At 44.2% G+C, this 16712-nt stretch overlaps 1 protein-coding gene and 1 non-coding gene across 2 annotated transcripts; both read left to right on the forward strand.

Annotated features, from left to right (window-relative positions):
• Positions 1 to 13237, forward strand: TOMM20 (translocase of outer mitochondrial membrane 20). Its single transcript, XM_010962847.3, has 5 exons — positions 1 to 255; positions 3957 to 4003; positions 6197 to 6278; positions 10920 to 11062; positions 12709 to 13237. Exons 1-5 carry the CDS (start codon positions 135 to 137, stop codon positions 12751 to 12753), a joined length of 438 nt encoding a protein of 145 aa, XP_010961149.1. The 5' UTR covers positions 1 to 134; the 3' UTR covers positions 12754 to 13237.
• Positions 625 to 759, forward strand: LOC123619059 (small nucleolar RNA SNORA14). The gene has a single exon (XR_006727585.1). It is a non-coding gene; the product is annotated as a small nucleolar RNA SNORA14 (small nucleolar RNA).
• Positions 13238 to 16712: the final 3475 nt, after the last annotated feature.

Genomic DNA, 16712 nt, shown 5'->3' on the forward strand with positions numbered 1-16712 from the left:
GCGTGCTCTCTCTTTCCGCGTTCCTCGCGGCGGGCGACGGATTGAGCCGTGCAGTCGGCTCCGGGGTTCGCGGCCAACCGCTCCTCCGCGGGCCCCGCCGCTGCCGCCGCCGCCCGCTCCCTGGTGAGGAGAAGATGGTGGGCCGGAACAGCGCCATCGCCGCCGGCGTGTGCGGGGCCCTCTTCATCGGCTACTGCATTTACTTCGACCGCAAGAGACGGAGTGACCCCAACTTCAAGAACAGGCTGCGAGAACGTGAGTGGCGCCGGCCGCGGGCCTGCTGCTCCCTCCGCCTCCTCCTTGCCCGCTGCACCGTCCCCGCTGCCCACTGTCCGGGCCGGCCCGCAGCACAGCGACCAGGGAACGGCAATGGCGCCGCCCGCGCTTGTGTGCCCCGCATGGTTCCCTCCATTTTGGAGGGAAGGTTTTTCCCATTTTGTTTTCCTCAGGCCCTTTCTGCAGAGTCGTTTGTCTTACAGTGTAGAGTGGGGGTTGGGACTCTGTTTTTTATCTTTCTAAATCTCTGTTCCTGATGCGAAAGTCGCGTTTTGGGGGGTATTTCATGAATTTGTGCCGGAGACTAAGGCCGCATCCCCAACGCCGCATCGTTCTCAACCAGTAGGGTTGCATTCTTAAACCCTCTTGGTAGCGTCGCCGTAAACGCTTCCAGGATATGAGTGAATGCTACAGAAACTGCAGGGGAGTCCAAAGGGCTGCGCGTCTCCTGTGGCTCAGTCTTATTTCATACCTACGACATCTTTTAGGAGAGACTAACAAGAGGGAGAGCGTGTCACCGAAACCGTTGTGATCTTTGAATTTCGGGGGTACATACTCGTTTGCAACAAGAAGAGCAAATCTGTTGCTGTGAGAAATTGTTTCGTTAACTTGTCTAAGTTGCCCAGTCAAAATAGTTACTGAAATTAAAATTGATAGGTAAGTTATTAAAGCCCCAAAAGTACAAAGAAGTGATTATCCCTATTTGAGTCACGGATTCATTACGCTATAATGTCATTTTCCGTGCTCTGCAGTCACGTGGCTAGTGACCACCTTATTGCAAAGTGCTGATCTTCCATACCGTGCACGTTATATCTAGGCCTCTTCTGTCTCAGGAAGAAAGGGACATAGGATAGTTTATTTATGGTTAGGTAGACTAATGGAAATAATGCTGTTTTGAGTTCAGACACGGGCCCAGGTTAGTTACAGATGAGCAGCATAATCTTGGGCTTTCCATCTACAAACTATACCCCCCCCCCGACTTATTAAATTGTCAGACTTTAGTTAGTAGCTGAATAACCTTGGGCAGCTGACTTTAAGCTGTGATTTCACTCTTTTGTAAAAGGGTATCATAAATGTAGAGTTTAATACTGTACCTGGCACATGGTAAATGATGAATGCTAAAGATTGTTTGAGTTTAATTATTATTTGCTGTTTTCATTAGCAGGTAAAACTTAGGGTAATTTTGCAATGTTTAAAGGTAATTGTATAATTGGCTGATTTAAAGAACTTGAAGGTGTTTTGTATTCGTGGAATGGAATTGATTGTGGTTTAGTTAATTTTGAGTTTTTCTAGCCTAATTTCCAGTAGAGTATTTACATCTGTGATAAAAGGGCATAGCTTTTCAAATTGGTGTTCCTGATTTTTTTTTAAGGAAAAGAAATTTAAATTTAAAATAGGTTTGAGGTTAGATCTTGGATTGCAATTTATTCAGATTTTTTTTTTCCATAGTAAGATCAGATTAGCAGGATTCCTACAGAATAATTTTGATCAATTAAATAATCACTAATAAGTGAAAGTTAACCTTTAAATGACAGTGCCAGCTACAGATGTTTTTCATTATACAGCACTGAATAAAATGATTCATCATTTTTAAATATGTTCAGTAATCTCCTTATTTAAATGAATGCTTTAAGAATGATTGAGATTTGAGACTTTGTGTAAGTTCGTGTTTTGTATTTTTAAAAACAGGGTCTGTTTTAACCTGTTAGGTTTACACCATAGCACTTGAGACTGATTTCTAGCAAATATTGGGCTGATTTGCTGATTGAATCAAGTGTAACTCCTTGGTTTTTAAGTCTGTTACTGTATGATACTGTCTCTGAAAATAAGTTAATATAACAAGTTAATTGTCTTATGAAAGTAAAGCCAGAATTTTAATCTTACTGGTAAATTTAAAGCAACTAAGGGATCTTAAAATTTGGTAACTGCATCAAACATATCCAACAGCAATCACATGTTCTCTATTTTAAAAAAAAACGGAGGTTGGAAACTAAGTTTTCTCTGCTGGGGTTCATGATCATTTGTCATTTTCCATAAATTCTGGCTTAGCAAATTGCATCTCTCTGTTTATTCCACAAACTTGCCGTTGTTCATTTTCTATTGATGGGAGTGTCTTCTCTGCGGTCGAGAGTAATGTTTGAGTTCACATGCTCTGAAGTTCGGCCATCTGGGTTTGCGTCCACTCCACCACTTACTAGTTGTGACCCTGGAAATTTTTCTCTCCTGTAGATGAGAATGATAATAGTTCTAGGGTTTATTGTGAGGATAAAATGAGCTAATTAATTTTCTGTTGAAACTGCTAAGACTATTTTAAGCCTTAGAAATGTAGCACTTTATGTGATCTGGGGGTTAGATCTGGTAAGAGACGCTGGTCTAGTTAAACTCAGGTTGTAAAGGTAGGTCAAAAGCTCCCTGACCTTAGTAAATTAAACCCATGTCAGCAGTAAGGCTTCCAGGTCACTGCCTCTTTAGTCACGCGTTGAGATTTGGATTTGTAGAATGCTTTAAGGTTTTCAGAGGACATTTGCCTGTTTTATGGCTTTTGTTTCTCACAGTAATAAAGTTAAGCTTGCCTTAACTTTTTACTTGTGGAAGATCACCCAGGTAGTAATAGAGCCTTACCTTTCTGAGCTATGCCACGTGGTTATTCTCCAAGTCATTTTTAGTGACTGTTGAAATTAACTTCTTCAGGCATTTAGCAGAGCACAGCCCCTTAACTGAGGAGTTGGTATGGAACTGTCTCAATACCAAATGCTTATATGTCACATTTTTAACCAGGCATTGTTTAAAAAAAAATACATACATTAACTCCTGACATCACCTCTGTGAAGCAGGTGTTGCTCCTAGACCAGTTTTGTGTACAGAGAGAGAAAGGCCAGGTTAACTGTAACTTGCCCAAGGTCACAGGGTGGGGATTCCATGGGAGATCTGGGGTGTAAACGGAGCCCAGGTCCCTGGTGCCAGCACCCTTCACGTGGGGCATGCCGTACTGTTGTTCAGCAGCCACCTACAGCACCGCCAGCGTCCTGTTGTTGGTGTGGTTTTAAACAACATCGCTTATCCTAAGATTTGTAGTATTTCATATCAAGAACAAAGCAACTTAGAGACTGGGCAGAGGTTTTTTTGTTTTTGACTAGCCAGCAGTAGTTCAGTTAAGAATTAAGCAGTACATTTCTGAGCACTCCCCTTGTTCCCCCACCTCTTATTTTTGCCAAATGCATTAATACTTTAAGAAAATTTCTCTAAGGCTGGTTTTTGTTTGTTTAAGAATGCCAGGTGGTTTTCAAGATTCAGGAAAGGTGGAATCTTTCCTGTTTCAGTCATAAACTCTGTAGCAGCAGTGGCTTAACTCTTGCTCATGTTTCATGTCCTGCGTGGTTTGGGCTGGGGGCTGAGGGCCTGCTCTGCTTGTGGGAATTACTCAAGAGATTGCGCATCGACCTGGCTCCGTCCTGTGAACTACTGATCCTGGTGCCCCAGAGGCAGGGAAGAGGCTCCTGCCCATAGCTCATTGGGCAGAACTGTTTTTATGACCCTGACAAATCACAGGGAGACAGAAGAGAACTTGGGTCAGGAATGTTTTGTTAATAGGATGAATGAATGAGTGACTGCCGCGGCAGTTAGACTTCTTTGATTCCCATTTTAATAATGATAAAATGAAAATATTCCATTTCTTGCAGGAAGAAAGAAACAGAAGCTTGCCAAAGAGAGAGCTGGACTTTCCAAGGTAATACTCGGTCTGGCTGTTTGTTTGTTTGATGTACTATATTCTTGATAGAAACAGTTATTTTAAAATCCACTTCAAGTAGGTATTTTGAGAAAGCTAATTGATACCAGACATTGATTTTCCATTTTAAAGTATAATTTGTTGTTTTTAGGAATGGTTATTAACTCTGTTCAACTACAGATTATCCGGTCCCTCCTTAATTTTTTTGTTGGCCATAACAGCAGACGGCTTAGTGTGCAAACAATATTTAAGTGGCAGTAGCATGGTGGCCCTAGAAAACATTTACTCCAAAAGGTTCAAACTTTCTCACTGAATTGCTTTAAAATAATGAAATAAAACATATATTAATTTAATTTTTCTTTCTCCAAACTTTCTTGAAAAGAACCACATGCTTTTCATTTCAGAAGTTATGTAAGATTATTCATGCCCACTGATGCAGACCACCACCACCTGGCAGATTTTTCACCTTGTTGTAATGTGCAAATGGGGACGTAGGTTTTATTTTTTCTTTTCGTAGATGTGTGTTCATGATCATTTTTAATTACTACATAGATTTATCTGCTTCTTAAAATATGTTGGTGTGACATGTGTAAGTAAATGAAATGTTAATCATCATGCGTATTGGTCTTCTTTTGTTTTGAAATTAGATTCATTGTCTGGATTCCCAGGACTTGGACCTACTGGATCAGTAGCGGTTCTCCCCGACCGCCCCTTCTCTTTTTTTTGTTTGGTTTTGTTTGCGGGGGGTGGTCAGTGGAGGTATTGGGGATTGAACCTAGGACCTTGTGCTTGCAAAGCATCCACTCTGCCACTGAGCTATATCCCCCCCTCAAAATAGTGGTTCTTTTTAAAGCAAGTTGAAGCAATGAAAAATTAAATACATGAAGTTATAGTTGAGTAATCAACACAGACAACTGACTGGACATGATAATAGGTGGGCCTGAGAGGCCACCACTTTGTTTTCCAGCGTCCCTTTCTGAAATATGTACTATGTTCACTATGTTTTCAACAGCCTTTTCTCTCTAAGGGCTTGGGAGAATGGGTATATTACAGGCACATCTCGAGAGAGCGCAGGCTTGGTTCTGGACTGATGCAGTAGAGGCTTTCTCAGTAAAGCAAGTCACATGAGTTTTATGGTTTCCCAGTGCATTATAAAAGTTAAGGTTACACTGTACCATATTTTATTAAGTGTGCATAGCATCATGTCTAAAAAAGACATATCTTAATTTTTTTTTAAATCCTATTGGGAAAATTGCACCAGTGAGACTCAACACGGGGAGCAGCACCGTGTCTGAGACGTGTAATAAAGTGAAGCACAGTAAGGCGGGCACGCCTGCGCAGCCGTAGCCCCAGTGTGCGTTTTTAGATTCAGGTATCATACCATTCTTGCCGTATGCTGGGATAGCCAATGAAAGATGCTTCCACTTTTAGAAATTTGAATTTTTCACCTCTGTTGCTGATAAGAGTGTGTATAATAGTAGTTAAGAACCAAAAACTTCCATTAATAGAAGTCTAGGCTTTTAAATAAAAGGGGACTTTAATACTAGGTTTATATTTTTTACAAAGATAATGCATGCAGCTGGTGGCCTTATGTTGTGATAATCATTCAATCTGGTAATACGTAACAAGCTGCAAAACAAAACACAGAGATGCAAACTAACTTAAATAAAGCTGCTTGTTTGTAATAGCAAAAAAAAATTAGAAGCAGCTCAAATGCCCAGCAAATAGGTCACGCTTCTACAGTCATACATGCCTCTGTGGTATATTTATTGCCATTTGCAAATAGCTAATCCTTTAGGTGCGTGTCAAATGTGTACAAAATAATGTTGGATGAGAAGAGCCAATTGATTAGTGATACAAAAATCTACAATGGTGGTGATCAGAAGTTAAATTGTAAAGCGCATGTTGTATGGCAGAAATACTTAACACTTTTTACTTTAGGTTTGTTCACGGCTTTCTAAGGACTGCTCAAATGCCAGTTTGTTCAGAGTGTTTTTTTTTTCTTGTATTTCTTTGACTGTGGATACTAACCTAAACTTCACAAGTGGTGTTGAAGAGAATATTTTTCTTTTTTTTTTAGAATGAACATTATTAAGTTTTCTGTTTAATTTTTAGTGGCATGATTTTTTGTGTGTTGGTTGTATCCTTGGCATAATTTTGGTATCAGTTACTAAATAGCCTATTTCCAAACAGTTACCTGACCTTAAAGATGCGGAAGCTGTTCAGAAATTCTTCCTCGAAGAAATACAGCTTGGTGAAGAGTTACTGGCTCAAGGTAATAATCATTAAAAGACGAGGATTCACACTAAGACAGATTTATGGTGATGGGGTTTTTTTTGTGTAGTATGGCTGTTTTTAAAGGGTGTCCTGGCAGGTAGATGCAGCTCAGTGGTAGAGCACATGCCTGCCATGCACGAGGTCCTGGGCTCCATCCCCGGTACCTCCACCAAAGAAATAAGCAGACAAACCTAATTATACCTCCCCCATAAAATAAGATTAAAATTTTTTTAAAGTATTCTACATATTTCAAGACAAGTTTTTAGGCATTTAATGAGATTAATAAGTAATCTTAACAAATTAGGTTATTCTTCAGTGGCGCAGGTACAGTTGCCTGTAATATGCAGCTAGTGACTGAGGGGCATCTGGGAGTACACGTTCCTCAGCGCCTTCGCCTGATCTGCAGGTCTTTTTCCAGGACTTACAGCAAGGACTGTAAGTCCGAGGGGAGGTTAATTGACCTGATCAGTGTCACGCAGTGAGTTCCTGGCACCTGATTGCGGGACCAGTCAGGGGTCTGAATCTGATCCAGCTGAGGCTCTGCTGTGTGCATTCCAGCAGCAGGACTGAGAACAGCACTATAGTGAATTAAAAGGACCAAGCTGACAGATTTGAGGGCTGTAATTTGTCCCGTAACTACTAGAGTTTTAATGTATTTATAAACATTACTGTCAGTTTGCTTTTATCTCAAAAGTAGCTTTGAAGTAGTTGTCATTAATAGAAATAGTGTCACGTGTTAACTTGTTTTTTGTTGTTATTCTTGTTTTGTGTGTGTATGACTGAAACAACTTGTTTTTCTTGGTCTCACTTCCACATCATAATAGATTTAGACAGCATTGAATTGCATGATGCAGGTCATTTGTGGGGTTTGGGGGGTTTTTTTTCCCTTTAATGGGAAGAGATTGAAAGTTTAAGACGGTGGTGACATCATTACTTTTTATCACGTGACCCCTTTTACAGAAAGTAATTTCAGGGGGGTGGGGTGGGGAACTAATTGTCTTTGATTTGAATGGTATAGTAATTAATAAAAATGAAAATGCCTTACTAAAAAATAATTGGCTTTTTTCTACAACATTATGAGAAAAACGCGAAGTTCCATCAGTAGTAAAGCACTTAAGCCCACCTGAGCATTGTTCGAGAGGCTGTGGTTCTGTTCCTTGAATATCTGAGGGGAAATGTGCATGTAGCATACGTGTGTCTGAGGGTGTAGATGGCAGTGTTTCAGTTCATGCAAATTCTCAAAATTGGTTATGTTTATAAAGATGTCTATTTGATGCTATCAGATTTTTCTCCAAGCCCCCAAAATACAAACATCATATAAAGTGGGTTTACTTTTAATGTAAGGTATCAGAATATAGTGCACTCCTAACTGCGTGTGTTTGGGTCATCTTGGAGCCCTGCGCACTGTGGCCATCTGTCTGTCTGACTTGGGCTGTTAGATACAGATTGACAAGGACAGCTACTCTTGGGAGCAGGGTGGGTGGGGGTCGAGGAAGGACGGGGAAGAGTTACTTTTCCCCCAAGCTCAGCCCAGCACACCCAGGGTTACTTAACTCAGCTGCCAAGCTGCCTTCTGGTGGAATCTACCAGCTGACCCCAAGGTAGAAGATGCAGGTGGTTAGAATTGGGGAAAAGGTCAACATCAGAGTAAGCCAGGAGAGCAGAAGCTGGTGAGGTGGCGAGCTTCATCCAGGGTCTTCCATAAACGTGCTCTGTTAAGTGGGCAAGATCCCCTCAGAATATGTGAGCAGGCTCGAGGCTGCAAGAGGAAAGGGTGTCACCGGCACTGAGTTGCTGTGGCAGTTCATTAACTGTTAGCGTGCTTAGAAATGCTCGGAGGTGTCTCAGAGAGCCCCTGTGATCTGCACGTCCCACCGGTCCCGGCCCTGCTTCCATGTAATAACCAGAATTAATAGCCTCAGGCAGCCATGTGATCTCTGCTGCCTATAAATTCAGTGGCAGGAGGATTCATCGGCTGTGTGGCATCTTAATTTCCAAGTCAGTGGAGCCGTTGTGTCCCCTGGTGGAAGTCCAGTCCCACGCGGAAGTCCTAAGTTTTTTCTTTTCCTTTTGTGGGGAGGGGGAGTAATTAGGTTTGTTTATTTTTAGAGGAGGTACTGGGGGTTGAACCCAGGTCCTCGTGCATGCTGAGCATGTGCTCTGCCACCTGAGCTATACCCTCCCCCTATATTCCATTTTTAATGCTTCTTTGTAGAGTTAGGCCTTCTTCAGCTTGAGTGTCTCAGTCTTCTAATTTCCTCAAGCGAAACTGTTATTTAGCAGGCAGTTCTCTTCATTTACCAGTCTTCAGTCCCTTATTTGGTCACATTCTTACTCAAGGATTAGAAAACTTTGTGTTTACTGGTTTATTATAAAGGGTACGACTCAGGAGCAGCAGATGGAAGAGATGCATAGGGCTGGAGGTGAGGAACTTCAGTGCCCTGTCTGGATGTACCTCGATGTGCTCACCAACCCAGAAGCTCAAGAAACAATTTCGTGACAGAACTTGCTCAGTTCCACCTAGAGAGTTACAGATGGCACAGTCCCTACATTATAATTGCTCACAAACTGAGATTAAAAATAAATGAGCAGGAGAACCAATCAAGATGTCTGTAAGTGCAGAATGTGAGCTAGGTACCAGTGGTGGAAACACTTCGAGGTCTCCTTCAGGCTGCATGTGTGAGTCCCCCGAGGGGAGAGGGAGCACCCTGCCCGACAGTGCAGCCGCGTCCGAGGGTCCCAGAGGGCGACGCCAGTCTTGTGACAGTTGGTTTGATCTTCCTGCGCTGTGTAATAGATGGATCATATGACGCTTTCGACGCCGTTGGTATTAACAAAAGATACCACGTGCGATCTGGCTAGCCAGTTGGCAGAAGTTGTAGCAACGTTACTTTACATGGGAAGGAAGCTCACTGTGACAAGTTGACTGATGAAGGTTGTGTCGATGTATAAATGTCTTCTGGATGTACAAGATTGCTGCTGGATCCGCAGGAAAGGTAGCTGCCAGTGTTGATTAGGTTCAGAAGAGATTTGTTCATACGCAGGAACTGCTGCCAGCCCAGCCCACTTCCCTGGGTGGGGTCCCTTACGATGGGCACTATTATGACGTAACTTCAACCCCAAGAAAGTAATTGTCCAGGCCGGTCACGATGGTGGCTGTCCTCACGGGAGGGAAGGACAAAGTCCTGAGAGTTCGGAGGAGGGAGAGTTCACAGAGGACAGGAGGGTTGGAGGGTGCTGTGTGTGCATCCGGTTCATCACTCATTCGTTCATTCCAGAAACAGTCTCTGGGGGAAGGGTGGGTATCAGTGCACACTGACTGCTCTGTCTGCTGGATACAGTTTTTCAGGTTCTCACAACGTCATCTGACATGAAATAACAGAGACAACAGAAGATTATAAACTTGATTGTCAGACGGACTGGAGTTCAAATCCCAGTACCACCGCCTTTTTAGCTGTGGGTCTTGGGAAAAATACGGTGAACTTCTCTCAGCCTGCTTCCTTATCTGTCACATGGGGTTTATAATCAAAGAATTGTCCCCAGGATTGAAAGAGTTTGTAAACCAGTCCACATCAGGCCTGGCACAGAGGAGGCGCTCAGTAAAACTGCTGGCTCTCAGGGCAGGTCGGGTGGTGGCTGAACTCATGGAAACCTGTACCCATAGGCAGCTGGCACCTGACAGCTCACTGTGTTCACACTTTTACCCGAGAGGTGTCCCAGCCTATTCACAGCAGCCAGTCGGTAGAACAAGAAACACCCCTTACAGACTGGCTAGAGCAGCAGGGGCGACCGTCACAAGTACTTCTGCGTGTCATCAGCTGGCACATGTCCTCGCCAGAGCACGCAGGGTCTGGTGGTGGAGACGTTCTTACAGACACGGTGCCTCTAGCTTGTTTCCATAGCAAGATATGCAGCTGAGCCAGTGCATGGGGGAGAAAAGGGAATTCAGAGGGATGGTCTGAAGGCGTCTAGAGTCATGAGGTGCTTTAGCAAAGGCTCAGAACACGACAGTTTTCTCTGGTCTTGACTTGCTTCGTGGTAGGCCATCTCACAAAGAGAAGTTGAATAGGGAGGAAGTTTAGTAATTTCTCTAATCTTCCATTTCTTCATGTAAAATGAGGATACTGCTAGTACCGAAGTAAAGATTGTTACCAGAATGGTGTGAGCCTGTTCTTCTGCGCCACCAAAGCAGCGGACGATGCAGGGACGGTGGTGGCCGTGTGTCGTTACGCAGCGTCACTGTAGACACTCGCACTTGCGCGTGGTGACGTGTGTAGTGTAAGGGGTTACGGCGAAGTCGGGCCCGTCCACCTCAGCCTCCCAGTTCTCATAGAAAGTAGTTTCATTCTTCGCAATTTCTTGTGCAATCTTTCAGAAATACTGTGTTAACAGTAGTAAAGAACGTTGCTGCACCTTAACTTCCCCCTTTTGTATGTGTAGTGGAGACACTTTCACATCAGTACATATAATCTGGTTCTTGTTACTGGTTTTCTTAATCGTTATGTGAAGGTACCAAGCTGTTACTTGCACGATGGTTTTGGTCCGTATCACTTGAAGATTCAGTGAAGACTCTGGGGTTGATTTTGGACAAAGGCAAAGGCTTTTCCAGTTACGTGTTATGTTTATGCGCGTCTTCCAGGCGAGTATGAGAAGGGTGTGGACCACCTGACGAACGCGATCGCCGTGTGCGGCCAGCCGCAGCAGTTACTGCAGGTGCTCCAGCAGACGCTCCCCCCGCCGGTGTTCCAGATGCTTCTGACTAAGCTGCCCACGATCAGTCAGGTAAAGGTTTGAGATGTTACAGAGTAAGTGAGGAGAATTTAAGAGTTAAATGTTTAGGGACATGACATTTTAAAATGAACGTAGCAAACATGGTGATATCATGAAAATCTCTATATAGAACAGTTGTTTCATAGTGTTTTGAACACTGCCCGTATGGTTCAGAATCGTATCCTCAGACATAAATCACCTGGCGCTTGCCCTGAATTTTTAAAAAGGCAAGATTTCTGAATGAAAATAGGATTGGGGCGGTCAGTGCTGGACGTTTCCTTCCCTAATAGAGAAGCATCCCGGTGAGGGCCTGAGATGTGGTAGCTGTGCCCCGGAGGTCAACCAGGAAGCGGGTCTCGGTGTTAAATCTCAGGCCTTAGTATTCAGATCCCAAAACTCAGGCCACTCCGTGAAAGTGACTTTCTAAACTTAGCTCTCTGCCTGCTCTTTCCTGAGACCATGCCTTCAGCTTAGTGGCCTGGCAGAGGACAGGGACAGGAGCCAAGCCGGCATGGCCTGGCAGTCAGGTAGTGCAGGGCTGTGGGTTCCTTCTGACCTCACTTGTCTAAGGGCCCCAGCGTGCCCGCTTCTGTCAAGGTGGGCTCTGAGTTTGGAGTTACTGACTGCATCCCCATTTATATAATAGATTAACCGTAACTTGAGTTAATTAAAATGCATTTCATTTCTTTTTAATTTTTCTCAAGGAGCCCAAGTTAATCTACTTTTTGGAATACTATGCCTATTAAAGGGATGAATTTCCACAGTTGGTGTGATTAAAAATTAGTAAAATGACCGATTAATTCTTTAACGTGATCTTTATTCAAATAGATTGGAAAGGGACAAAAGGAAAATAAAAAGTCCCACAGACTTAAGGGAAAGAGCTGAAAAACCAAGGGTTTGGTTTTAATCCTTTTTATTTTAGACTGCGGTGGGCCCGTCTATTAACAGCATCCCCCCTTTACTGTTGTCTGCTTTTCGAAGGGCAGCATGGCAGTGCTTTTGGAACACTGACCTGAGGACGATGTCTCTTGCAGTACAGATGAGTTCAGGATGAAGCTTGAGTTCCCTCCATAAGAATGGCCTCTTTTGCGGGGGGAGGGTACAGCTCAGTGGTAGAGCGTGTGCTTAGCCTGCACGAGGCCCTGGGTTCAATCCCCAGTGCCTCCATTAAATAAATAAATTTCCCTCCTCAAAAAAAAAAAAAAGCCTCTCTTACTTAGGTCACTCTTCCATGTTATCTGGAAATGTGTTCAAAACGGTAATTTTGCAATACTGTATCTTTTCTTTGTATACTGACTATGAACATTTCCAGGCCAAAAGGAAAATGTTCGGAGAATAGAATGATCACTGAAGCACTAATCAGTATTCCTGGTTCATGTGGGAGTGAGAAGTCTTAAATTCTGTCTGGTGTCAGTTATGTAACTGACAAATACCTAGCGTGACAGAATGCTGTGCCTCCTTTGTTAATTTGAACTTTGAGGTGGGGCTGACAGTGCTCGTCACTTCTTGGAGGATGACAGTGTGTGAGACGTTGCGTGCTGACATCTCAGTGTGGGTAAGCTCTGGGAAGACTTGCCACAAGAGCCTTGTATGTTGAACTTAGCATCCTGACTAAATGCTAACGGTATTTTTAAAATTAAATTTTTTTTTTCTTTCAGAGAATTGTAAGTGCTCAGAGCTTGACTGAAGATGATGTGGAATGAGAAGCAAACGTCAATGTAATAAGCTCAATTAAAAATATTTTTTAAATCCTAACTGGGAAGATGCGCAGCTCTGGGGGGAGAGGGCAGGTGTGCTTGCGTGGACCGTCCTGCACTGAGATCTACCACAGTTCGTCTTCACTCTGTGTAGATCCATTGGTCTGTTTTATTTATTTTTCCCAGTGAAAAGTGTATTTTGATAGAAAGCTTTTCATTTTATAAATACACTATGAGTTACTGAAATATGGACACTGTTTACTCCTAAGATGTGCAGTTAGAATGTACATACAACATCATGTAACTGACATTAGAAACACCCAGTGCTCAGCTTTGAAAGATTGGCCAAAAAAAGTGTAGAAGAAAACTGAAGAATGCACATTTTTTTAAAAAGCTCTTACATTTTGCTATAGAAAATTGGATGGAAACTTGATTGTATATCTCAAAACTGAGCATTAAAATCTTGGAGAGAGTCTTCCTTTCCGGTTAATCTCTTAGATCTGTGTGATGTGCTGCGCTAACACCTTCCGCCCGCCGTGCATATTAGACTTGTGATGCTTCGTTCAAACCGGTGGGCTTCCTGTGTTCTGGATAGTTCTCTCTTCGTATTTTAGGAATAAGTAGTTGCAGGTGGCACCAGGATCTAGATCTCTGCACACCCTGGTCCAGCCGAGTGAGCTTCTCCAGTTAACGTCTGCCCGCTCGCCTCTTTCGTAACACGAGGGGCCTGGTTACCAGTTCAGAGGCGCCCCTTCCAGCTGCTGGTTTCTTTGGTTCTGTCCAGTACCTTCACATCCCCCTTTTCTGAGGGATGTGTCTGGGCAACCAGCCCTTGCTTTTTTTTTTTATACTCTGAATTTTGCATGCTTGCCTGACTTAGTATTTCTGAATTGATTTTTTTTTTTAAGTTATAACTTGTGGTGATTTTTTACTGAAATCATGGTTCTGTCACTACTTCTGTAAACTAATCTGAAACTTAACCTTCAAGGTACCTGGGATGATACGCTTGTAACAGTGTGTGTTCCCCTTTGCTTCTGCCTTCAGTGTCCTTCCTTAGTCCCCTTCCAGCCTGGTTCATTGATCTTGTTAGGATGAGAACGAGGTGTCACCTTGTGGCTGAAGACTTGCAGAGAATGAAGGTAACGGGAGCTTTTATCCTCAAGATAGAGACGTATTACCTGCAGCCACAGCCAACATCAGAGCTGAGAATAAAGACCTGGGTCCTTGGTGGCGTCTGTTGAACTAAGCAGTGTTTCTCACTGTACAGGTTGCCTTTATTCTGTGTAAGTCTATGGAGAGACCTCATACTTTTTCTATGTAGACCTCATTCTTTTTCTTTTGTTTTACCTAAAAACTTTCCTTAAGTTTAACCTCGGGTTTTTGTGGTGGTTGCGATACTGCAGAAGTAGTTGCCTGCCTCTGGATTGCTGCGCAGCCTTGGGGAAATCCACACACACCTATGAACCTGACCTCCGGTGTTCCCATCTGTAAAATTAGAATGGCAGACTAGGTCACTCGCATTTAAGGACTCTTCCTCAGGAACCTTCCAGGTTCACGATTCCTGAACCCTTAAACATTGTGCTTTTTTTTTTTTTTTTTTTTTTTTTAGTGACACTTTGCATGCTTGTGGGTGGGTGAGGTGGGGTGACTAGTACAAACGGGCTGGTTAGTCCGTTGTCCTAATCGGATCCCAAATCCAAAATAGTATAGTGGTGACGGGTCAGTGATGGATCGTGAAGCTCGGAAACGTCTTCTGTCCTGCACGTGCCCAGACAGCGCGGACCAGGCAGTCGGGAGGGAAGGTGCACCTGGTGGGAGTCAGAGGGGATGCAGTGGGGAGGGAGCGAGGGCAAGAGAGGATGGACTCGGGGTGGGGAAGGAAGGGCAGGGCGCCAGCGGGGGTGAGGGCTCAGCCTAGACCTGAGGAGGGTGACGACGAGGCGCCGGGAATGCTGTGGTGCAGCCCAGGCTGGGCATCCTTTGGTTTCTGAGAAATAATCAGCTTCGATCTAATGCTTACTGAGAAGGCAGTGACATCCTTACTGTAGAGCTGATATGTCAAGTACATCGGATTTAAATGACAGCTTTGGTGCTTTAAAATTAGCTCCCACTTTTGAAAGCTGGCTCTCCACAGGTCCTCTCTGCCCTGGACCCATACTTGGGGAACACTGTTTCCTAGCTGGTCTCCCACGGCAATGGGACCGGGCGGGAGTGATGCTGGCCGGGTGGTGCCCCCCAGGAGGTGCACAGGGTGACAATAGCTGGGACGTCCCGTGTGCTGGCGCTGCCCACTTGTCTGAAACCTTTGGAAATGGAAATGTGAGTGCACAATGGCCTGCGTCCTCTGCCAGAGCCCTCTTGTTTGCTTCCAGTTTGCACTTAGAGCGACAGCATAGAAAACGGGCTGACCTGACAGCGTCAGTGCTGTTGCAGTAACAGATGGGGAGAGCTCGGGTTCCCACCTACCTTACGGCGTGCACGGCCTGTGCGGCGTGCACCGTGGGCAGTCAGCGGACGTCGGAGTCCTCGTCCCCCTCAGTGAGTTTGGTATTCATATCATTTTGTCTGCCTTTCTGACCTTTTCAGCCTATGGACCAGAGTGTTTAATGTAATGTCATTGCAGAAGAGATCTTTGAGAAAGTTGGTATATCATGCAGATACACAGAATTTTCATTTCTTGTAACATAAAAAATGCAGTTTTATTGCTTGTGCCTCAGCTGTTTAAGTGATATTAAAGGGCTTGGAGAAAATTTTGTCTTGGTGTGTATTTGCAGAAGTGAATTCTGACTTACGTGACTCAACGTAGGGGGACCTAACTTCCTCAGTTAACACTCCTTTGAGAATGTTGACAGCTGTGCTGCTGCTGCTCCGCAGGAAAACGGGCATTTATTTGCCTTTGACTTCAGGGGGTTCACTCATCTGTGTCAGCAGGTGAGGGTTCTGTGGAGGGCGGCTTGCCTCCTTTAGGGGTATGGAATCACCTGGGAGCCTTGTTAAAGCCGGTTGAGGGGCCTGCACATTGCTGGGTGGCAGGTCTGAGCCGGGAACACACATCGACCAGCATTTCTAGCAAGTTGCCAGGTTTTGGTGATGTTGCTGGTCTGGGGTCATGAATGTGACGGTGATGCTCGGTGGGGAAGTGGAAACTGACTAGAAGCCCAGCTGTGTGACTGTCACCGGCACTCTGTAAAAATGAGGTGGGGGCTGAAAAGGCCTGCCAGCTGGTTGGGAACACCCAGTAGTACCCAGATAATGATCTGAAGCATAAAACCATCAGTTATCAGACTTTATAGGCCAGTCCATTTAAAGATACTTCGGGAAATTTTTTTCAGAAAATAGTCAACTAAGGAGGGGAGGGTGTAGCTCAAGTGGTAGAGCGCATGCTTAGCGTGCATGAGGTCCTGGGTTCAGTCCCCAATCCCTCCTCTAAAAATAAATAAACCAAATTACTCCCCCAAGACAAAAAAACACAGTCAGCTAGATGAGTCAATCAGGCAGAAATGACATTCCCTAAGCATTGTAACAGTTCTAAAATTTTTACTCCGCAATGCATCTTGCGGTGATTCAAATGGGTTTATTTTCTCTTTTTAAAACACAGGTTTTTAAATAAAATATATATAATTGTTACAGGTTTTCTTCACCTACAACTGTGTTCTGGATATAGTCCAGGAGGCATTTCGGAGGTACTGAATTCTTTAATTTCCACCAAACAGGCATGCACTCTGCCACTGAGCTATATACCCTGCCCCCTCTAAGGGCCATATTTTAAAGACCCAGTAGGTTTTCCTTGCACTCTGCCCAAATGAAAGGACTTTCACAATAATCAGTAACTCACTGTCCTCCAGCCCCCCTGCCCACTTAATTAACCTGGTGCATGTTACCACAGACAGCCTGCCTCAGGCCAGCCCCGGGTTCCCTCCCTCCCTCCCTCCCGGATGCAGGCCCAGCTTGGTGAGACCGGGGGG

This window comes from Camelus bactrianus, chromosome 11 (genome assembly GCF_048773025.1).
Source record: "Camelus bactrianus isolate YW-2024 breed Bactrian camel chromosome 11, ASM4877302v1, whole genome shotgun sequence".
Lineage (NCBI taxonomy): Eukaryota > Metazoa > Chordata > Mammalia > Artiodactyla > Camelidae > Camelus > Camelus bactrianus.

Bases quoted from the DNA above. Each gene is read 5' to 3' on its own strand.
- TOMM20 (XM_010962847.3), top strand. From the start codon at position 135: ATGGTGGGCCGGAACAGCGCCATCGCCGCCGGCGTGTGCGGGGCCCTC. The intron at 4,004-6,196 runs GTAATACTCGGT...ATTTCCAAACAG, and splicing joins AGAGAGCTGGACTTTCCAAG to TTACCTGACCTTAAAGATGC. The intron at 11,063-12,708 runs GTAAAGGTTTGA...TTTTTCTTTCAG, and splicing joins AGCTGCCCACGATCAGTCAG to AGAATTGTAAGTGCTCAGAG.